The following is a 24,767-nucleotide window of genomic DNA, read 5'->3' as shown; positions in this document are numbered from 1 at the left end:
AATTTTGTAGTCCCAGATTGGGATCTGGAGCTTGAAGATTGTAAAGCGTCTTGGGTGAGTCAGAACCATCAACAGGAGGCCTCACCCAGGGGTCAGAGGTGCCCCAGCCAGGAGTCAAGAGATGGGAAGCCTCACCCAGGAGTCAGAGGTGCCCCAGCCAGAGGTCAAGAGGCAGGAGGTCTCACCAAGCTGTCAGAGGAGCCCCAGCTAAAAGCCAAGAGACTTTACATCAGAGGGGGGCGAGGTCACCCATACGTCACTGGGGAACCCCATGGCTTCCCTCACCAGCATCAGAGGGGGCGGGGGTCAGGTGACGGGTGGCCCCGCCCTCCTAATATAAGAAACGTCAGTGCTGGGATCCCCGCAGTGTCTCCGCAGTGGAGACAGAAGACAGATGCATACATGGACAGCGCTGGACTGAGAGATCCCCCGTCGCTGGATCAGATCAGCCATCGCTGGAACCCGGAGAGATGATCATTCGTCGCTGGATAGCAAGAGTGGATTAGCACCGGTGGATTTTATTTTTTATTTTTAATAAAGGAATTTTTCAAAAGTGTGTTTGTCTTATTTAACAATTTTTTTACACTTTCTTTGTGAAATGGTAGGGGTACTTTTGTACCCCCTTACCATTTCAAACAGGGGGAGGGGCCCGGGATCTGGAGGTACCCTTGTTAAAGGGGGCTTCCAGATTTTGATAAGCCCCCCACCCACAGACCCCACAACCACCGGCCAGGGTTGTGGGGATGAGGCCCTTGTCCACATCAACATGGGGACATGGTGATTTGAGGGGTCACAGACCCCCAAAGCATCCTCCCAATGTTGAGGGCATGTTGCCTGGTACGGTTCAGGAGGGGGGGCGCTCTCTCGTCCCCCCTCTTTTCCTGCGGCCTGCCAGGTTGCGTGCTCGGATAAAGGGTCTGGTATGGATTTTTAGGGGAACCCCCATGCTTTTTTTTTTTTTTATCAATGAATGAATTGTCGGCTAATACAGAGAACACTCATTGAGTGTTCTCTGTATTACGGGAGCCGACAATGGAAAGTGATTTTAAAATACTTTTTTTCCTTGCGAAATGACACTTTGTGCAGGGACAGTTCTAAGAACGGGAAACATGCGCCCCTTCACAGGCATACTTTAGACACCCCCAGGCACGAAATTTAAAGGAATATTACACTTTTATTGTTTCACTTTAATCATTATTAAAATCACTGCTCCTGAAAAAACTGCAGTTTAAAAAAAAAAAAAATTGCATTGATCCATGTCCCCTGGGGCAGGACCCAGGTCCCCAAACACTTTTTAGGACAGTAACCTGCATATTAGCCTTTAAAATTAGCACTTTAGATTTCTCCCATAGACTTGTACAGGGTGTTCCGGCTTTTTGAATTTGCAGCGAACAGCCCAAATTGTTCACTGTTCGCTGAACAGGCGAACAGGCAATGTTCGAGTCGAACTCGAAGCTCATCCCTACACATGAGTATAATCACCGCAATACCACAGCATACAGATCTTTTTTTACATAGGGTAGGCAGGGTAGGTCGCAGGAGGGGGAAGGGTCATGTTTAGGAATAGTTAGTGTTAGGCAGGAATTCCACTTTAAATTATTTGCAGCATTCACAGGTCTCTAAATGTCCCTAAATGTATTTCTTTCCTTTTCACAGGTCTCCTAAATACAATGCTGTCATGTGAAATATGGAACAGAATATCGAAGGTCAGTTACGCATGTTACCTGGCACATCCAATTATTATAATCTTCTACTGTGGACTGCAGGAGACGCTCTTCCACTACCAGGACATCAACATGGTGAGGGTTACTGTGGTCTATCTCTGGCAAGTTAAATAGAAATGCATTTAAGTGACACTAAAGGTTCGGGTTTAAAAAAAAATTATAATAATAAACATATCATACTTACCTCCACTGTGCAGCTCGTTTTGCACAGAGTGACTCTGAACCTGGTCTTGTGGGGTCCCTCGGCGGCTCTCGCAGTGCCTCCCCACATTGGGTAAACCCCTAGGAGACGCGCAAATACGGGTCCATAGCCACCGAATGTATAACTCGGCCCCACCCCCGGTGCCCACGTCATTGGATTTGATTGACAGCAGCGGGAGACAATGGCTGCACTGCTATCAATCTATCCAATCAAGAGCCGAGAACCCCCTGCAGAGAGAGAGTGCGTCCCCGTGGGACAAGTTCGAGGGTTCAGCTAAGTAAAACGGGGGGCTGGGGGCCAGTCACGGACAGGTGTTTTTTCACCTTAATGCTTAAGATGCAATAAGGTGAAAAAACACAAACCTTTACAACCTCTTTAACTCCCACCTTTCTAAGATGAGAAAGAAGGACACCTTTAGCACAAGGTATGTAGGTAGGGATGAGCTTCGTGTTCGAGTCGAACGTACGTTCGACTCGAACATTGGCTGTTCGTCCGTTCGACGAAATCCGAACTCTTGGTCCGTTCGCGTCAAAATTCGTGTGGCGCGCGCGGACCACAATGCACTGCAGTGGCGCAGGGCATTGCTGGCTTATGATTGGCCAAGCATGCACTGTGACCCCGCATGCTTGGCCAATCGCAGCGCCAGCAGCGAGGAGAGCCATGATTGGCCACAGGCATCCTGCCTGTGGCCAATCATAGCTCAGGCTGTGTAGTGCACGCCCCACACTATATAAGGCCGCCTTTGAGGCGGCCTCGTGTAGTGTGTTGGCATCTGAAGCAGTGGGTGTTCTGTGTACCTTCAACACAGTACACACCGATCGTTTTTGGCTGATTTCCTATCTTGCTGTTGTGTAGTGGTTATTGTCTGTGCCCTGACCGCAGTATACACCACTACACTATATTCACCTCACCTATATAGCTAGCTAGTGATCTATCTTTAACCACTTAACAACCGCCCATTGCCGATTAACGGCTTCAGGGCGGTTGTTTAACTCTGAGAGGCCGTTAATTAACGGCCTCCCAGAATTCTGCTCTCACGCGCCCCCTGGGGCGCGCACTCGAGAGCATCCGTGACCGCCGGGTCCACAGGACCCGGCGCATCACGGATCACGGTAAACGGCCGCTCGTCGCAGCCGTTTCCCACGTGATCGCTCCGTCAAATGACGGAGTGATCACTTGTAAACAAACCGGCGTCATGTTATGACGGCGGTTCCTCCCTCCCCTCTCTGTACCGATCGGTACAGCGGAGGGGAAAGAGATCGGTGTCAGCAGCGATGTGGGCTGCATCTGCAGTGCCCACATCGCTGCTCACCGAATTTAACCCCTCAATTCCCTGCCAATACTCTGCAATACCAGTGCATACTCTGCAGTACCCCGCCATTACTCTGCAGTACCCCCCATTACTCTGCAGTACCCTGCCATTACTCTGCAGTACCCTGCCATTACTCTGCAGTACCCTGCCATTACTCTGTAGTACTCCCCAATACTCTGCAGTACCCTGCTATTACTCTGTAGTACCCCGCCAATACCCCGCCAATACTCTGCAATACCCTGCAATAAATTGCCATACCCAGCCATACTCGGAGATACCCAGCCATACTCGGTGATACCCTGAAATACCCAGCCATAGACGCCCCCCACCCCTCACCGCCCTCCGGTGCTTCTACCAACTCGTCAGTACGATCAAAGCCAGAATCTTTTTTTTATTTTTTATTTCAGGCTTCCCAGCCTAGAGGTGAGATGTGGGGTCATATTGACCCCCAGATTTCACTGTAAAGAGGACCTGTCACCCCATATTCCTATTACAAGGGATGTTTACATTCCTTGTAATAGGAATAAAAGTGATCAAAAATATATTTTTGGGGAAAAAAATTTCAAACTAAAATAAATAAAGTAAAATGAACAATTAAAAAAAAAATAAAAAAAATTAAAGCGCCCATGTCCCCATGTGCTCCCATGCAGAAGCGAACGCATGCGTAAGCCCCGCCCACATATGAAAACGGTGTTCAAACCACACATGTGAGGTATCGCCGAGAACGTTAGAGCGAGAGCAATAATTCTAGTCCTAGACCTCCTCTGCAACTCAAAACATGTAACCAGTAAAAAAAAAATTATGAAGAAAAAATTACTAATCTGCTAAATTTTATAACAGAAACAAAGAAAAATTCATTTTTTCGCAGAATTTCCGGTCTTTTTTCTTTTATAGCACAAAAAATAAAAAACTGAGAGGTGATTAAATACCACCAAAAGAAAGCTCTATTTGTGTGAAAAAAAGGACAAACATTTCATATAGGTCCAGTGTTGCATGACTGAGTAATTGTCATTCAAAATGTGAGAGCACCAAAAGCTGAAAATTGGTCTGGTTATTAAGGGTGTTTAAGTGCCCAGTGGTCAAGTGGTTAATAATAGAGCTTGCAGTCAGTAGTGTTAGGAGATAGTGCGTGCTGTCTGCGTGCTCTGTACCCAGTACATACCGCTATAATATAGGGCAGGCCCCTACTTTCAAACATCCAACTTACAAACATCTCCTACTTGCAAACGCAAGGAGACAGCAGCAAGTGAGATGAAAAAAGATGGACGACAAAACAAACTATACAGGGGTGATAACCCTTCCCTATGTTTTCCAAAAAGCTTAAAAATAGTTTTTTTGACTGGAGCTACACTTTAAAAATGTACCAGTTGAAAATTACAAACAGATTCAACTTAACACAACAAACCTACACAGTCCCTGTCTTGTTTGCACCACCTGTATACTGCTGTTCTGAGTATATAGGGCCTGGGGGCCACACGCATTTCCTTTTTTTAATATGGGTACGGGGTTCCCCTTAATATGCGTACAAGACCCAAATAGGCTGGTAATGGGCAGGGAGGGCTACCCATGCCATTTTTCTCAATGATTTTCAACCATATTGCAGGAACCAGATATAACATTAAAACCGCAAGCAGTTTTAAATGGTGTTATTTCCGTTTAATGTCATTTTGTGCAGGGACTGTTCTAAACACGGGAAACACGTGGCACTTCACAGGCATACTACAGACACCCCCCAGGCACCATATTTAAAGGAATATTTCACTTTTTTTTTTCACTTTAATCGTCATTAAAATCAGTGCTCCCGCCAAAACGGCCGTTTTTAAAACTTTTTTTTGCATTGACCCATGTCCCCTGAGGCAGGAGGCAGGTCCCCAAACCCTTTTTAGGACAGTATCTTGCATATTAGCCGTTAAAATTAGCACTTTCCATTTTGAACGTTCGAGTCCCATAGACTTCAATGGGGTTCTAACGTTCGTAACGAACGCGGGGGCCGTTCGCAAGTTCTGGTGCGAACCGAACCGGGGGGTGTTCGGCTCATCCCTATATGTAGGCAACCGGAACACCCCACCACGCCCCCAATTTAAAAGTTCACAAAGAATGAATATGTGAAAAGTGATTGGTTAAACCCTCCCCCCAAGTATTTTTGTTTCACCACTTCCTTAACCACTTGTCTACCAAGGTACATGTATACACATTTTGGTATACAAAGGAGTTAAAGCAAGTTCAAGGCTGCTGCTGCAGCCATTTGCTTGATATGTTTTTTGTTTTTTTTCTGAGACCCGACAATGGGCTTTCAGGTAAAAGTGATCCTCTAGAGCAGGGGCATTGAATTCAAATTTATGGAGGTCCGATCAGTAAAATTTTTCTTCCAGTAGAGGTCTGAATCGCATGTATGTCCAATGACTTAGGTCCTTCACATAGTATCCTCTGTAGTGTTCTGTATCTCCCTTCACAACACCCCACCACAGCATTGTCCCCCACAGCACTGTCACCCGAGTGTTCTCTGCCCCTCTCACATCACCCCCCACAGCAGTGTCCTCTGCCCCTCTCACATCACCCCCCACAACAGTGTCCTCTGCCCCTCTCACATCACCTTCCCCCCACAGCAGTGTCCTCCGCCCCTCTCACATCACCTTCCCCCCACAGCAGTGTCCCTCTCACATCACCCCCCACAGCAGTGTCCTCTGCCCCTCTCACATCACCCCCACAGCAGTGTCCTCTGCCCCTCTCACATCACCTTCCCCCCACAGCAGTGTCCTCTGCCCCTCTCACATCACCTTCCCCCCCACAACAGTGTTCTCTGCCCCTCTCACATCACCTTCCCCCCCACAACAGTGTTCTCTGCCCCTCTCACATCACCTTCCCCCCCACAACAGTGTTCTCTGCCCCTCTCACATCACCTTCCCCCCCACAACAGTGTCCTCTGCCCCTCTCACATCACCTCCCCCCCCCACAACAGTGTTCTCTGCCCCTCTCACATCACCCCCCAAAGTAATGTCCTCTACCCCTTCACATCATTCCCCCCTTAACATTACCCCCTCAGCAGCACTGCCCCCCTACAGCAGTGCTCTCTGCCACCACAGTCCATCATTTAGTGATGCCAGCTCTAGACCCACTTGATCACTTTACATGACTCTGAAGAGTCCGTGGTAGGGCAGTTGTAACAGTGAGAAAAGGAGGAGTTCAAGAAACACCCGTCCCCTAACCCCCCATGGCTAATGAACTTGTTATTGACATGTATTATATTACTTCTGGATTCAAAGCTGCCCCCCCCCCCGTTTCTGTACCCAGGGTAACAGTTAATCAAACACAATCAGCATCGCCTATGGATAATTTTGAGTATTATAGTACATTTTCGATTTCACAGGCACGTGCAGTTTTAACTACTTAAGAACCAGGCCTATTTGTCAAACTTTTACAAGTTAAAATCTGTTTTTTGGGGGGGTTTTTTGCTAGAAAATGACTTAGAACCCCCAAAATTCTATAATTTTTTTCGGACAACTTAGACAACTTAGAATACCTGTCAAAAACAGGTACCTGCTCCCACTTCCGGGTAAGATTGCCGCATAATCGTGGCGATCTACAAAATTTACGGCCCCTCTTCCTTCCCCTGTTGCTTTCTGGGAGACACACAGAGGTCACAGAAGACAGCGGGACCATTCATCAGCGTGACTCATACAGCATGTGCAGTAGGAAACAGGCTGTGATGCTGCAAGGCTTCACTTCCTGTTTCACTTAGTGAAGGTGCCAGCGCCTGCACCCACAGTGATAGGCGAATCGGCTAGGGGTGCCAACATTGCGGAATACCTGGACAGATAAGTGTCCTTATATTAAACGTCAGCAGCTACAGTATTTGTATATGCTGACTTTTAATTTTTTCTTTTACTGGCTGGAACTCTGCTTTAAGCTGTAAAACCTTTTGTGATGCAAAATCACTCCTCCCCCAGCCCACCTTATATTTACCTGAGCCCAATCCGATCCAGCGATGAGCACAAGAGCAGTGGCTCTCGCTGTTGTCTCTCGCCTCCCTGGGCAAATTGATAGCCATTTGCTCCAGCTGCTGTCAATCAAATTCTGTGCCGAGCGAGCGGGGGTGGGGTCGAGCCACCCGTTCTGTCAATAGACAGGGCAGCTCGGGAGCAAGCACGCAGGGTGCCCCCATGGAAAGCGGCTTTCCATGGCGGCACTTACTGAAGAGGAGGAGCGCCAGAGGGGGACCCCAGAAGAAGAGGGTCAGAGCTGCATTGTGCATAACCTTTGCACAGAGCAGGTAAGTATACCATGTTTGTTATTTTAATAAAACAAAAAATGAAACTTTCATGTTGCTTTAAGTTGCCATAGGATCTCTAATTATGTTACCCAACTAATAACACTCATTGCTTTCACTTTCCTCAGAAGTAGCCAACTGTTTTTTTTTTTCTTCCACCAGTTCTACTTGTTCATTGGACACTCCTTATTGACGATCGCCATTGGTCTGGCTCTTACAATACTGCTTGAAAGGCCATTTCAAAGATTGCTCTGTACTTAGCACTGATTATTTTCTCAATTTAACAAAGAACACCATGACTCAATGACTCAACTCTGACTACGTGGACCTGAAGTAAAGTGTGGACATAAATAACCTGAAATGCTAAACCTGCAGGGATCGTACTTTGATAAAGACTCATACCAAGCCCCCAAGGTTTCCAGGAGACCAAGCACTGAAGACTTTATGTGGAATATTCAAACTTCAGCTATCAAGTACAGAAGACTGATTTATGGAATATACAGTATCAATGTTATTTTTATTTTAAAGAGACCCTATTGTTGGACTTAGAAAAGACAAAATCTCAATAAAAATTGTTTTGGAAAAAAAGAAAAGACAAAATCACCTTTAGCCGTGACTCATAATCACTTGTTATGCTTTACTTTATTCTTGCAGTTGAAGGGATGAAGCTTGCCACCCATTCATTAAAGCAGAGATCCAAGCTCTCTGGGACTTTGCCAAAAAATGGGCACACATCTCATTGAGGCTCTTATTGTGGCTCCTTTTGAGATCTATTCTTGTATTTTCTATCAACTATTTGTGTTCTTCTCTGTCAATGTAATTAAACAAAGGTGCAATTGTTCGCTATGTTTACCAGGACATCTGCAGACCTCACTGCACATGGTCATGCCAATGATCAACCCTTACCTGGATATTACAAATAATTGCCTTTTTTATCATTGTCTCCAATGGCTGCTCACATTTCTAACCTCCCAGATTCACTTTAATGTAGCCAAAAGCAAAACTTTCAATCAATATAGATGATTTCTGCTGCTTTAGAAAACCACCTGAATATTTACTATTTAGCACACTCCCAAACCTCCCAACTTTTGAACTTGAGAATGAGGGATATTTCAGGGAGATAGTGACCTGTGGCACACTATGAGGAGCCTGCAGGAGGAGACCCCTGTTGAGGGGCCTTGCCCTCCTGGAGAAGTCTGGGGAGGAAGCTAGCCTGATAACACCCAGGTTCCAGCTAGGCTTACTTGGGGGGCCTATTTTTAAATCCAGCCCAAGAATCTAGAGGGTCAGGAGAGAGCCAGGAGGAATCTGTGGGAGAGAGCCCAAGTTGTCCAGAAGCGGTGTGAGTCTACATCCCCGTCACTAGGAAGAGTCCAGAAATATATCGCCAGGAGGCAACTGATAATCCTGGTGGATGAGTACAAGACCTCAGTCTGACCTGAGTACTTTGTGACTCTGTGTAAAATACAGGTCACACAGGCAGCTGGAGATTCTGTGGGATTTTGTTGGGAAAGTGTAGCCAGAAGTTGTGCATTACAGTCAAGCAGTTGTGCAATACAGCCGGGAGCTGTACAGTGCAGCCAAAGTTTTGCAAGGCCTTCAGGAGTTGTGCAGAGCTGCGAGAAGTTAGGCAGTCCTCAAGTTGTTCAAGTTCATGTTTTATAATAGAGGTATGCCATGCTCCCCATTACTATCCAAGTTAATTGTTCCTCAATAAAAAACAAAAAGAAACCCCTAGACTGATACTTGAGCCAGTGGGAGAGTGTCAGAAATGCTATGTGCCTGGCTTGTGTGCTCTAAAGCCTCATACACACGATCCAATTGTTGGCAGCGGATTGTGTGATGATAGACTCAAACATGACTCAAAGACTCAAACCTGCATGCTCGGAAGCAAGGATGAGCCGTAAGCGTTCGGTCTTGTAAACTAGCGTTTGTAATTGGAGAAATAACATTTGTGACACGGCAAATTATGAAATGTCAAAATGCAGTGCACATTCTCTTCTTCTTTAATGGAATAATAATGAAGCTGTTTTGCTGGTGATATTGATGGAGTTATGGCAAACGTATTCGAAAAGGCTTTTTTTCTCTAGTGATATCAAGAATAATATTATTATGCTTGTTTAATTTTTTGGGCAAGTTACCACAACACCATTATTACGTAGTTTTTAAGATCAAAGATACAACTAGTTAGTGTCCTTTGTTAATTTCATTGTATTTTAGAAAATGTAACTGCCTACTTCCAAACTGTCATTTGAAGTAAAACACATGGCCAAGTATTATTCTACACAATTTTTATTGTGTATTAAAAAAAGAAAAATTCAATTAGAGATGCTATCTGGCATCCAAATATAAAGATCTTAACCAAAAAGTGCATTCTATACATACAAAAATATAGAAAATATAACAAATAAAATCAGCCTCATCTGGGTCTGTCCGGATGGCAGTAGTGTCCTGGCTGAGGAAGGTAGCTGTGGCCTCCTCCAGATACCTGCTCTTCCTGGCCCTTTTAGCAGGAGGGCATAGGGGAGGGATCTGTGACTCCGTCTGGCTGCTGACTGCTGGCTTCTCCAGACTGACACTTTCCTGTGTATGAAAATGGGACACAATTAGAATCTTTTTTAGGGTTTGGTCATCAATCACACACAATTTTGATCTCCTCACTGTTGCAAATTGAATGTGGAGAAATAGAAAAGACTATCATTCTGATTCTGACCCCATCTTTTTTCATTCTTGTTCTAATAATTTTTGGTCACTACTGTCTATTGATATGGAAACCACTTTAAAGCGGAGGTCCACCCTAAAGTGGAGCTTCCGCTCATTGGAACCCTCCCCCCCTCCGGCGCCACAATTGGCACCTTTCAGGGGGGAGGGGGGTGCAGGTACCTGTACAGTACAGGTATCTGCACCCACTTCCGGCGTAGATTCTACAGAAGCTACGCCCCTTTCCGCAGAATCTACGCCCCTTTCCGAAGGTCCCCCGCTGCCTGCTGGGAAACACATGGATCCCAGAGACAGCGGGGACCATCCTTATTGCGCAGCGCGACTCGCGCATGAGCGGTAGGGAACCGGGAAATGAAGCCGAAAGGCTCCACTTCCTGATTCCCATACCCAAGATGGCGGCGGCAGCACCCGAGAGACGATCGAGAGATCGGCTTCGGGTGCCGACATCGCGGGAGTGCTGGGCGGGTAAGTGTCATTATTTTAAAAGTCAGCAGCTGCAGTATTTGTAGCTGCTGGCTTTTAAAAAAAGAAAACGATGGACTCCCGCTTTAAGGCAGAAATATTTGAACAACGACGTCTAGTTATCATTGTTATATTTTTGGATACAAAATATGTTCAAAAATGCTATACCTGGGTCAAGCTGGGCTCCTCCACATCTTTACCCTGTGTAGCAGGACCTGTGTGGACCTCAGGAGCTGGTGCCTCGGCAGATGTCGAAGGGAGCTTAAACAGCTATGGCCTGGGTTCTGTCTGGTCGGTCAAAAAAAGCAAGCTGTGGTAATACCACAGCCTGGGGACATATAGGTCATCTGCTGCTGCTCCAGATCTCTGAGTCAAGAACCTTGTTGAGCTCCCTTTTAAAAGTACTCCTCGGATTGGATATTTTGTTCTTGACATAGTTGATGTCTAACCTGGGGTAAAATAGGCTTTACAAACTCGAGCAGTTTCTCCAACGCTGCCTTCCTCAATATTTTATTGGAGTAATCTTGACTCTTGACTTTCCAGAGACAGGGCAGCTCGCGGTACAGGTCAATGAATTGTGGTAAAAAAATCAGGCGCTGTAAATGTATCCCTCTTGATAAATTATATGCTGCCTGCAAGACAGAAGACAAACCATAATGTCTGGCTTAACCCATAAGCTGGTCCCAATATAGGCCTCAATGTAAGCAGTATAGGCCACTACCCACCTATGCCCCAAATTCCAATTGTCCCTTCGTTTCATGGCTCCTTTTGTGTGTTGGCGATAGCGATCGTTCATGCTCCACTCCAAGATTGTTCCTACGGCCATTCCATTGACCGTGCGCTCTGGCTTTATATACACTTCCCATGCGTGTAACTCTGCTCTCAGTGCGTCATGATGCTGGGGCACTTGACATCTCTCTTCTGTATACGACACACACGGCGGAACATTCGGGAGGGACAACATGGCAGATTTGTCAGATTCCAGGCAGCCCCGCGGTCGTGGAGCTCACAGGAGGCACAAAGCAACCCTCATGAGCAAGGGTGAGATGGTGCACACCTAGAGAAGCCCGATAACGACTGCAAGCTGCGCAATTATGAAAGGCCCAACAGCTGAAAGGACCTTATTTTGGATAAGGTGATCGCCGTGTTGCATTGCAAATTTTCAGTGGAACGATCAAAGGACCAAATCAGAAAACAATGGTCTGATCTCAAACACCATGAACAAGACCAGATGGAGTACATACATCAGATCATAAAAAAAGTAAGCAATATTTGTATCTAACCAATATGGATATGTGAAAATTAGCTGTCTGTATATGTTCTTTATACAAGTAGCTTGAGAGAATTCTATAATGTTTTCCAAAATATTTGTATGACTTGTCATTCTAAAGATGAAGGCAAATATAAAGCAGATATGAACATTCTTATTTGCTCCTGTTTTTGGACATTTCTTTATTTTTGGATCAAATAAATTTCTCTTCTTTCAACAGGGAGTCACCAAAAAAGGAGGCTACAGCCAACCGACGCCAAGGGATGAAGGGAGGCTATCCCCACTCGGGCCCCAACAGGGGAGGCAACAAGGCCATCTTCCCCACAAAAACGTAAGTGTCAACTACAAACACACTCATTGAGCCAGCGACAGGGGTGTTTCTAGGTGGGCCAAAGGCCATGGGCTTAGGGCAGAACACTTTATGGTTGCTGCCTGGCTCATCAGTGCCCATTAATGCAGCCTTGTCAGTGTAGACATGGGTAGAGGAGAGGCCCCGGGGATCACAGTCACACAGAGTCAAGTCACGGAGACAAGAGGGGTGGGGGGCAACAGCTGTACTTTTTCAATGTTGCCACTTGTCCGGTGTTTGCCCTCTGTGAAATGACATCACCTTCCCTTTTCTATGCATTTTTCACAGAAAAACAACCAGAGTGCAGGATGGTGGAGTCCACTAGTCAAGAGCAAACTTTGACATAAGAGCAAGTACAAGGTTGGTCAACTAATGTAGCAAAATGCATGCTAGAAATAGATGGGACTTGGGGTGGCTTAATGAATGGTGTATTTTTTCTTTTTAGAGGAAAGGGAGTGTGGTGAGCTCACCCAGGATGTTTGTTTGGAGCCATGGGATCTGACTCCTGGACCCAGCAAAGACCTTGCCATTGGGGATATCAAATCCCCTGACACGAGTCACACTGAGGTCCAAAGTGACACAGAAGAGGAGGAAAGTATTTGGGAGCTTGTTTGCGCAAGTATTCTTGGAATCTGCCTTCAAATGTGTATACATGTCAAGTGTTTAAATGTCCAAACAAAACACCCACTCCACAAATTAGCAAAGTATGTAGTGCCTTAACATTAACATGGAGAAGGAAGAGGTGGAAGGAGCTGGCAGTGTTGCGAGGTCCCCGAATTTTGGAGACCCAGGCACCAGGGCCAAGATTACAAAGTAGTTGCAGTGTGTACATTCCTAGTAATGTAGGTGTCTGAAGGGCAAGCAGGTTGCAAGCAACAATAGACTGGGTAGGTAAGTATTTATGGAGTTTGACTAGTAACTAGTGACCATAAACTGACCATCTAGGGCCTCAACCACTTGACCATCGTTCCCTTAATACTTTTTACTCTTCTTAGTAGGTCATGGTCTTCCACAATGCACTATTGGCAAAATGAGTGCAAATATGTTGCATTGTTTGAAGGATCTGGAGCAAATCAAGGAGGCTGCCACTGCTTTACAGCGAAGAATCAGAAATTTTGTGGACATGCTTGCCAAATTTAAATTTCCTCTTGCCTGGTCTGAAGTTTCTTGTTCCACTTGTTGGCTCCTGATTTCCCTTTAAAAATGTACCATGTTTTTATGACTTTGAAATGGGAAAGTTTAGGGACAGAACTCCACTCCTCTAGGTGCACCACCAGGTCCTGTTTTCTGAATTTTCCTCAGTGTGAAAACGACTGTGCGAATTACTAACAGTGAAAATGACAACATCACCTGTGCCAAATTCAACAAATATAGAAAACATGACCTGGGTTTGCATTTTGAGAAGGAGAGTTGTGAAACACTGCCATAACTAATGTGAATTGGAATGTTTCTGTGTTTTGAAGAATAGCAAAGCCCAAATTTGAAGGTGCCCACAAATGTTGCCTTAACATTCTTATTTCCCTCATGATCCCATGCCTAAAATGTGTGTATTTCCATACATCTATTTTGCTAAAGCCCCGAATCTCACAGTGTATCAACATGTGCTATCTCCCATCACTGGGTATCAATGGACATGTTTTGGAGGTGCATCCCCTTCCTCATAACTAAAGTAAGTCAGAGAAAGGGGTTGAACCCCTGAAACACATCCATTGGTACCCCATGATGGGAGATAACACTGTGTGTTTTGTGGGTTTAGAAAATAACATATTTTGAACTACACACATTTTCGGCAGGGGATCATAAGGGACATTTAATAGTTCTGCCTCCTCGTGTCCATGGATTCAAATTATGGCTTTTAGAGGGGTGAGATCACCCCATCTGAGGAAGGCAACAGCCACACAGTCTTGGGATACTAATGTCTCATTTGGCCTTTACTTTACCAAACTCGAACTTTGTAGGTTCCTGAGTTGGGGATGTGTATCTAATGTTTTCTAACATGCCTGCCTAGCCACAAAAAAGGAGAAATAATGCAAAACATACAGGTTATACACCAAGATATTGGTTTGTTTTAAAACCTTAAAACGCACATGTGAATGTGCTTTGAGTAAAATGTTGTTTACTAAACAATGTGTGGCTTATTATTTCAATGCTCAATACCTGTGTATTTGTTAAGTTGTTGTAGTTACAGCGACAATTTTCACTGAAATGTGGCCAACTCTGGAAATTTTATGCCTCCAAAAAGTTCAAGGAGTTGAAAAGGCATAATGTTTTTGAACTTCATGCATTAGATCCATTAATAACCAAAACATTGTGTGTGTAGCAGACCCACAGCACACCATAATAGTTAGCTGAAGAAGATCTTGTCACCTCATGTAGCAAATAAGGAAAGTTTGCACTATTGTAGCAAGTGTCCAAAATAAAGGCCATTTGTGAAAATATTAGACAGATAAGAAACACAGACAACAGTAGTTCAAATGAAATATGAGTTTAGGATCAAAGAAAAATATTATTCATGATCAGCTACAATTTGCTGCCAAGCCACTGCAGCTCTACCCACAAAATAACCCAGGTATTTTTGTCGTAGATCTCTGGCATTTTGGGAGGGCAATCCAGCACGGGCATTTTCTGCAGCCATCATCACGCCCACAGACGGACGAGCTGCAGCCTCTACAGCTGGGCCTGCCACCGCAGGGTCCATGTTAGTTGGCACTGAGACAAGGTAGCTGCTAGCATTCCTCCTTAAAGAATTATGGAGTATACAGGAGCACAGTACCACATGGTTTATTTTGTACAGTGCCTGGTTAATTGGTGTTAAAAACAGCCTGAACCGACTGGAGAGGATGCCAAAGAAATTTTTCGACCACCCTTCTGCCATGAGAGAGCCTGTAATTAAATATTCTCTGCTCTGGGGTGAGGTTCCTCATAGGAAACGGCTTCATAAGATGTTCCCCCAGAGCAAAAGCTTCATATGCAACAAAAACAAAATTCTGTCTGCATAATGACTCCTTGCTGCCATTCTTCCCAACATCAAGATACAAAAACGCATATGTGGCGGGCACTACAGCTAGCAGGACTATGCTGCAATAGCCTTATAATTGAAATAAAATGAGCCACAGTTGGGTGGTGGGACAATCCGGACATGTTTTCCATCAATAGCACCAACACAGTTGGGAAAATCCCACTGAAGATGGAACTGGGCTGCAATGTCCTGCCATTGCTGTGGGTTGGAAAGAAACTAACTGTGGATTCAAAAAAGAAATGACTACTTCTGCACATAACATTGCAAGCAGAGTTGACACAAACATGCTTGGCCAACATAAGGATAAAACTTAAATGAGTATTTAAAGACCAAAGTGTAAGGTCAACTTATCTGATTCCTCACCCCCTCTGCTGGCCCATTATAAAAAAATTATGGTAGTGTAGATGTTTTGGACAGGTAACCCTCTCCACTTCCATGAGACCTGTTTGCATGAATAATGTGTGATACTTTGGCCAGCCCCTTCTTACTTACACTATTGGCAGCCCAGTAGACAGGTAAGAAGTGTCATAATGTCATAAAAGGTGTGACCAAAACTGTGTGGACTGCAACAGAGTGAACCAAAAGGTATGTTAGGTGAAAAATGTATGTAATTTATTAAGATAAGTGAACACAGATATAAACGCACCTCAAATATCAAACACTGTAAATCAAATCAACAACCAAACAGTGACCCACAAAGAACAACAATATAAACTAGTATATACAGCAAAGAGGGCATACCAGAATTGTAATTGTAGCCAGGCTAGGGTCATATATGGAAGATCAGCAGATGGGGGCAAGGAGCAAGACAGGACAGGGAGAAGGTGGAAGGGATCAGATTGCAGGGCAGGGGTACAGGATAACAGAATCACAGGAGGGACAGGAACAGGTACAAATACATCTTCAGGTTCTCAGGATCACAGGTCAGGGCTCAAGGCAAGTGTGTGAGTGCTTGTCGGGTATAAATACACATCTCCTGCAATTAGTTTCAGGTGATGCCTGATTGCAGGAGATGATGTCGGCTCCAGATTGCTAGGAGACACCCGCTGGTGGACACCAGTACTGTGGCCCAAAGATCAGACAGTGCTACCAGCAGATGAAACCTTCCCTGACAGTTCCAGACTGCTAGGAGACACTCGCTGGTGGACACCAGTACTGCGGCCCAAAAAGATCTGACAGTGCCACCAGCAGGTGAAACCTTTCCTGACAGTTCCAGACTGCTAGGAGACACTTGCTGGTTTACACCAGTACTGCGGGATACACACTGTCCAAACGCAGCGCATTTGGACATTCTGAAATAAACTATAAATATAATAGGAGACACAAACTTTCTACGTTACAATTTGAAGGTAATCAGGCAGGCCATTGCACTACATGGTTTGGTGAATTAAGACAGAAATAGTAACACAAAAGAGGGATAGTGTATGGGTTTTGAAAAGTCAACAGATAGAGTATTTGCATTTTTGGGGGAGAGGGAGGGTTCAAAATGAGTTTGTGACACAAAAAAATGGCTTCTTGCACTCTGCCTAAATTTGAGGACAAGAACATTTGGACACATTTTAGAGGTTGTTTAAGGTAAACTGAAAAAAGTAGCTGACATAAAAACATTTTTAAGTTACTAGGTTAGGTGTGTATGGGCCCAGGATAGCATGGGGAGGTTAGTGAAGGAAAATATGCATGTAGGCAAAAAAAGGAGCAGGAAAATCTTACAGCATACATGAGGACACATGACAGTCATAGCATATTCCAATATTGATAATTCTGGAATCAACAAATGAATTCAAAACATTAGCAAACATTAATACATAGAATGTGATCTTAAAGGTAAAAACTTACCCGAATATAGTCCTTCTGCAGGACTTGGATAATGGCTGAGTAGGTGTCTGGAATAATGGGTCCCAGAGCCTGGGGGGGAGATCCCAGTGGTAAACTTGAGGTCCTGGAGATTTCTCCCCATTGCCAAGTACTGCAAGGTGGCTATGAGCCTTTGCTCAGGAGTAATGGCAAGCCTCATGCAAGTGTCCTGCTTCTTAATATAGGGGTCACCAATGCCAAGAGTTGGTGAAAGCAGGGGTCCAACATCCAGAGATAATTCTGAAAATCATCTGGATTATTCTCCTGAAGCTCCCACAGCAAAGGCATATGACATAATTGGTCACGATTAAGTAACCAATTTTTGCTCCAAGAATTCCTCCTCCTCCTGTTCCTGGACTGGACTTGGGTCAAAGCAATATATCCAAGCCCAATAATAGCATGTTCTTTCCGTTCAGAATCTAACTGAAAAGCACAAACTGAAAAGCGTGAATCAACATTCACCAAACTTCTAACACGCAATTAGCAGAAGGAGCCCAAAGGGTGGCGCCTGACAATTGAACTTCCTCTTTATCGTCTCCTAGTACGTCTAGTACGTTACTACATTCGTGTTTGTTGGCCGACAATTGTGTACCACTAGTATGCAAGACAAGTTCCTGCCACACGCCCTTCGGACAAAATTCTGATGCTCCGTTGGCCAACAATCCGATCGTGTGTAAATGGGACTCAAATCACCAGCAGCTCTTTCAGGGGTGCACTACACTCAGATACAACAGATGCCACAGCTACCCTAGCACAAAAGCCAGCAGTGGAGATTCCTGCATCCACACTGTTAGCATGGATGAGGAGATTTCATGGACTGTCGCTCAAGAAAATCAAGTTGTGTATGGTGGCCCAGTTTGTTGTCTTTAGAAAGAAGCCAATGCAGTAGAAATGGCTGATACCAAGTCCATTTCAAGTATTTACTATTGCTTACTAGGGCAGCAAAAATTAAAAATACATTGCACAAGGATTGAATATATAAGGATCTACATTAATTGTACTGCATTAAGACCACTTTCACACTGAAGTGATTTTCAGGCATTTTAGCGCCAAAAATAGCATCTGTAAAGTGCCTGAAAAGAGCCTCTTATGTCTCCTCAGTGTGAAAGCCGAGTGCATTCACACTGGGGCGGCACGCTTGTGGGACTGGAAAAAAAGTCCTGCAAGCAACATCTTTGGACCTGTGCCGGTGTGGTGTATACAGCGCTCCTAAACCACTCTGTCCAATGAAATGAATGGGCAGTGATGACAGCGCCTGAAAAGCGTTTTGAAAGCGCCACAACACGGGCGATTTTAACCCTTTCTTCGGCCGCTAGCAGGGGTTAAAAGTTCCCCGCTATCGGCCAAAAAGCACCGCTAATATGACGGTACAGTTTTAACGCCGCTTTATCACCAACGGTACTCACCCCAGTGTGAAAATACCCTAAATAAAATTTTTACAGGCCCAAAATCTGTCTCTAAAGTTAAATTGCAGGCTTAATTTGACTTTAAGCTGGCCCAAACAAACTATTTTCATTACAAATGATGCTTCCGCTGTGTCTGCTATATAATAATATAGTAGCAGTTGCTACACATAGTATGGAGCTCTGTGTTCTGCCAGCAGTACGGATGACTTCCTATCTGCTGCTGGAATTAAAGAGAGTTCCCCTGATTACTTCTCCACCATTCAGGAAAAGCCTTGTATTTTTATTGATGACTACACACTATCGATGACTACACATGGTCGGACTTTCCGACGACAAATGTGTGATCGGAGCTTGTTGTCTGAAATTCCGACTGTGTGTAGGCTCCATCAGACACTTTCCGTCAGAATTTCCATCGCAGAATTTTGAGATCTGGTTCTCAAATTTTCCGACAACAAAATCCTTTGTCGGAAATTTCGATTGTGTGTACACAATTTAGAAGCACAAATTTCTATGCATGCTTGGAATCAAGCAGAAGAGCTGCACTGGCTATTGAACTTCAACTTTCTCGGCTCGTCGTATGTCACCATGTTCTTGACGTTCGGAATGTCCAACAATATTGTGTGACCGTGTGTATGCAAGACAAGTTTGAGCCAATATCCGTCAGAAAAAATCCCATGGATTTTGTTGTCGGAATGTCCGATCGTGTGTACGTGGCATAAGACAGGAAATGAGTTCCTGGCTGGATCATCAAGTGAAAATAAGGAAAAAAGGCGGGCTCCTAGCCTTTGATTGGACAAGACGCGATGACGTCGCTCCCACACATGTGCGTAGGAGCTGCCATTCACGGCAGAGGGCTCTGAAAGAAAGTCACAAGTAAATACCTCCTTAACAGTGCATGTTTAGGAGATATTTACTGTACCTATAGGTAAGCCTTACTATTGGCTTACCTATAGGTAAAAATTTTCCATGAGAGTTTACTTCCACTTTAACTGATACATTTGCAGGACAACTTGTTCACAACAGACCTACTGGCCAGTTCACCAGGTGAAAATAAAAGCAAGAACTAATGCAGTCATCACATCTAAGAATTGGTAAGCTGCAATATAATAAATATTTGCTTTTGGGTTTAATGCCGCTGTTTTTTTTTTTTTTTTTTTTTTTTAAAGCCGTGGTCTGTGTGAACATAATTCAAAAACTCCACCCGGTGCAAGAAAAGGTGAGACACAAAAAGTGCACAGGGTGTTCATATGATCCTCCTCCGAAGAGAAGGGACCTTTGCCCTGATCCCCTGGGGCGTAAGGCTCCAGACAGGGACTAGGGTACTTCACATCGTCCATCTGGCCAAAACCAGATGGACCTCGTTCTCTAGTAGGTCTGCCAAAACAAACCACCCCAAGTACTAGGTGGGGAGGCCCCATGAGAGAGTGCAAACCAAGCCAAAAGGCCATGCCCACCCCCTACCAAGACATTCAGGGCAGTCCCGAAGACCTACACCCCACTAATCAAACATGAGATGTAAAAAAAAACAACAACCAAAAAAAAACATAAAATGACAGACACGACATACAACATAAGGGTGGGGAAAGGGGAAGTGGAAAAAGTGCAATGGGCGTCCCTGAGGCCAGGAATACAAAGGCCCATCCCAAGAGGCAGGTGTGAAAAAAGTGTGTTTAGTGCAGTGGCCTAGGTTCCGGTAAAACTCAGTTGGACACTAACACAGTGAGAGTTACGGCACCCCTGGGCTGCCACTCCAGTGGCACATACACCACAGGCTTCTTTCGAGACCTGGCCTTCGGGCAGACCCAGTGCCTCTCCATCCCCATCAGGGGGTAACCCTTCCAGCTTTCTCGGGTAGAACCTAATGCCAGCCCTCCGTTAAGGTCGAGCAGTCTGAGTTTGGTTCCCACCAATACCAACCTTCCAGGTTATCATTACACAAAGTGGATTTGCATAGCCACTGCCACCCCTAACCTACCACCATAGGTCAGGGACAGTAGCACAGCGCCACTACTTGATAACTGATAAGAACAAATACTACACTTGATCCTAGCGAAAAGGGTTTAATACCACTGTAGTGATGCTTGATAATACCCCAGGAGTTAAATCTTAGTCTCCAGGACTTTTGTTTACCTTCCGCTGGATCCCGAGCACTCCGAGTTCAGGATAATGGGAGACACAAGAAACAGACAGGTATTGTATCCCTTAGTATCAAAAGATTTTTCCTTGAGTTGGATATTTGTATAAAGGCATTGGCTTAGACAGTAACCAATCACAGGTTAACAGTTTGCACAGTGATAACAAAACTAACTGATAATACACTCTAATTTCTTAGGCCTGGTTCAGTTCAGGTTGCAGCTTGCAGTTTGCATTTGCAATAATAAAAATGCTATAAATCTATCCCCTATTTTGTAGACGCTATAACTTTTGCAAAAACCAATCAATATAGGCTTATTGTGATTTTTTTTTTACTAAAAATATTTAGAAGAATACTTTTTTTTTTCAAATTTTTTTTGTTTACAGCGCAAAAAATAAAAACGCAGAGATGATCAAATACCACCAAAAGAAAGCTCTATTTGTGGAAGAAAAAAAAAGACATCAATTTTGTTTGGGTACAGAGTCGAACGACTGCGCAATTGTCAGTTAAAGCGACGCAATGCCGTTTTGCAAAAAATGGCCTGGTCTTTCAGCTAAATCTTCTGGGGCTGAAGTGGTTAAACATAGAATTCTACTTTCAATTAAAGTGTTACTAAACTCAGGAGCCTGCATTCACTATATCTGGTCTCCCACAGTACACAGAACATGGAAATGCAATTACTTTATAAATATAAAAAAGTATAAAATCATCAGAAGTATATAGCAGTCTTGTGACTTCTATCAGTGTCTGGTTAAAGCTTGTAGTAGTTTTCATTCTCCTCTAAGAGTCGGTTCCCACTGGTGTGATGTCCGACATCGGATGTGATTCGCACCACACTGCAGTGAAAATCACATGCAATCTCTGTGCGATGCGATTTCAGCCATACAGATTGTATTGCTGAATTTGAATCGCATTCAGACCAAACTCGCACAGGACCCTTTTTTAGTCCACAGCAGAATCAGATTGCATGGGTGTTCACACCCATGCGATCTGATTCCTGTCCGAATTTGTAGTTCGCACTACGATATGCAAACTGATTTGCAATCCACATCAAACTGAGCATGCGCAGAGTGCCCCAAGGCTCTGTCCTATCAGCAGATAGATTGGGGACTGTGGAAGAAGGGGAGGATCAGAGAGGACAGGACCAAACAGCCTTTTTACACAATGGGGAGGATTAACCCCTTAGGTTCCACAGTGAGCATAACAAGCATGCTTTATTGCATATACAGACAATGGTTTTACTGTTGTGGGTTTAGTAACACTTTAACCACTTATGGACCCCTGTGCGCCGATATACGTCCTAAGTTTGAAGAGGAATATCATTGTTATGGCAGCTAGCTGCCATAACCCCGGTATCCTCTTCTTCAGCCGGTGGTCCGCTTTCCGTTAAGAGTGGTCTCTGCATCGGCGGAGGCGATCGGATGTTTCCCCTCTCTTGGTTTAGAGACGAGTGAGGGGAAGATGACCCCCGCCCATACCATAGCAGGGCGGAAGCGACATCAAAACGTCACTTACGCCCATAGCTCTTAAAGGGCATTTTTATTTATTTATTTATTTTTTATTGAATTTTTGTGTAAATATGAAATCTGAGGTCTTTTGACCTCAGATCTCATATTTAAGAGGTCCTGTCATGCTTGTTTTCTATTACAATGTTTACTTGTAATTGAAATAAAAGTGACACCATTTTTTTAAAAAAAAGAACAGTGTAAAAATAAAAAATAAAAGGTAAAATAAATAAGAAAAAAATTATTTTTTAAATGTGCCCTGTCCCGCCGAGCTTGTGCACAGAAACAAGCGCATACGTGAGCAGCGCCTGTATATGAAAACGGTGTTCAAACCAAACATGTGAGGTTTCACCACAATCAGTAGAGCAATAAATCTTGCCCTAGACCTGCTCTGTAACTAAAAACATGCAACCGGTAGATTTTTTTAAACGTTGCCTATGGAGATTTTTAACGGTAAAGGTTTGTTGCCATTCCACGAGCGAGCGCAATTTTGAAACGTGACATGTTGGGTATCAATTTATTCAGTATAACATTATCTTTTAATTTGGGCTAACTTTACTGTTGTCTTATTTTTTAATTAAAAAAAGTGTATTTTTTTCCATAAAAAGTGCGCTTGTAAGACTGCTGCGTAAATACGGTGTGACAGAAAGTATTGCAATGACCGCCATTTTATTATCTAGGGAGTTAGAAAAAAATGTATAATGTTTGGGGGTTCTAAGTAATTTTCTAGCAAAAAAAACAGTTTTTAACTTGAAAACAACAAATCTCAAAAAGAGGCTCGGTCCTTAAGTGGTTAAATTAAAAAACACAAAAAAAAAAAAAAAATCGAATGCAAAAGTATAAAAATCAAAAGTTCAAGGAAAAACATCCTTTACAAAAAAAAAAGAACATTTTTGAACAGTTTATTAAAAAAAAAAAAAAAAAAAAAAAAGGTTTGCGTTCCAGTTATTTCAATTTCATTATCAGTGCATCATCTGTAAACCTCCCAAATCTTCTCCCCCCGTCTCTGGGGAGCTGCGAAAATCAGGATTACTTGTATAAAAAAACATCTCATATATGTCTGACCTTTTACTTTCTCTTTTTAATACTAACAACTGCGAGGTCTCATAGCCATTCCTGTAGTCCAGCGCTAAAACCTTTTCAAACATACTTGGGATTCTATTAAACTCAATATTGGAGACATTCTAACCTTTCCGTATGAACAGAAGCTTTTCTCCTTATCATTCCAGGTGTAATATTGGCTACAATATGACTCCTCTAATATTTTAAAACCGGTTGACGTCAGAGCAGAACGTTCTTTGTTTATTTCCTTGTCGATATTTCCTCCCGTTGATTGCTGTACACTTGATAAATGGCTCCCTGTGAGGGATGATTGTGCCAATAGCGCTGAGTAAATCAATAATAATAAAAATAATTACAATGATATATAAGTCAACATTTGTAAAAAAAAATAAAAAAAAAGACCAACAAAGGAATTGTCAAGGTTTTGTAATTAGTTGCACGGTAACTTTTTTGTTCAGTTTGTAGATGTTGGCATCAATAGAACTCTGCATAACAAAAATGTATGTTTTACATGAAGTCTTATTGTGGAATTAACCACTTGTCTACCGGGCACTTTTACCCCCTTCCTGCCCAGGTCAATTTTCAGCTTTCAGCGCTGTTGCACTTTGAATGACAATTTTGCGGTCATTCAACACTGTACTCATATGACATTTTTATCATTTTTTTTCACACAAATAGAGCTTTCTTTTGGTGGTATATTTTGGCACAGTGCAATATTTGTAAGTGTACACTCTTTGTATTAAAGAGGAAGTAAACCCTGATGGGTTTACTTCCTCTTTGTTTCCCTGCAAAGGTAAAGCATAATGGACTACTATGCATCGCATAGTAGCCCATTATGTGTCACTTACCTGACACAGGAGCCAGCGAAGTCACCGCTGTCCCCTGTAGCACGGAACGTCCATCTTCTTCCGGATATCGCTGCTCCGGAGATTGGCCGGAGCCACGATGATATCATTCCCACGCATCTGTACAGGACCCGCCACTAACGGCATATCTCCGGGCTCCGGGTGGTCATGCCTACACTCCGGGCCTAGTTGTATTGGGTTGAACCCTTCTACAATAAAAATTATCATAGTTCCCAATTGTCTCTGATTTGGAGCAATGTCCCTCTGTCCCTCTTTCCTCCTCATTTGTCCCTCATTTTGGTCTGATCTATATAGTAGACATGTGCATTCGTTTTCGTTCGAATGCATTTTCGTCCTAATTTCAGGTATTTTCGTTATTGTTTTGACAAACGATAATGAAAGCACAGAATCCGAAAAACTAAAGATCCAACATAAATAAATGGTTTATTTTCGTTTTCGTTTTGACACAGTTCGATACAGATAGGAGATTCGACGTGACTCTGACAATGACAATCTGTGTCTATTGAACTTGTATCATAACAGTCCATTCATTCACACACTGGCAACACAACTTCCAGCACGACTTTGGGAGGCAACTTAGACACGACTTGAGTGGGAATCACAGCGCGACTTAC

The 24,767-nt window shown here is 43.8% G+C and overlaps 1 protein-coding gene across 1 annotated transcript in view; it reads left to right on the top strand.

The window, feature by feature from the left end:
• LOC143941032 (O-acyltransferase like protein-like) overlaps positions 1-8,346 on the top strand; it is a 121,530-nt gene extending 113,184 nt beyond the window's left edge. Inside the window, exons 14-15 of the mRNA XM_077462914.1 lie at positions 1,657-1,799; positions 7,668-8,346. Of these exons, the coding sequence (XP_077319040.1) occupies positions 1,657-1,799; positions 7,668-7,766 (242 nt within the window). The 3' untranslated portion in view covers positions 7,767-8,346. The remainder of the gene's footprint in view (positions 1-1,656; positions 1,800-7,667) is intronic.
• The last annotated feature ends 16,421 nt before the right edge of the window (positions 8,347-24,767 follow it).

This window comes from Lithobates pipiens, unplaced genomic scaffold (genome assembly GCF_037356315.1).
Source record: "Lithobates pipiens isolate NorthernLeopardFrog02 unplaced genomic scaffold, aLitPip1_a1.2 Scaffold_3, whole genome shotgun sequence".
NCBI lineage: Eukaryota > Metazoa > Chordata > Amphibia > Anura > Ranidae > Lithobates > Lithobates pipiens.
This window is presented reverse-complemented; position numbering and strand designations above follow the sequence as displayed.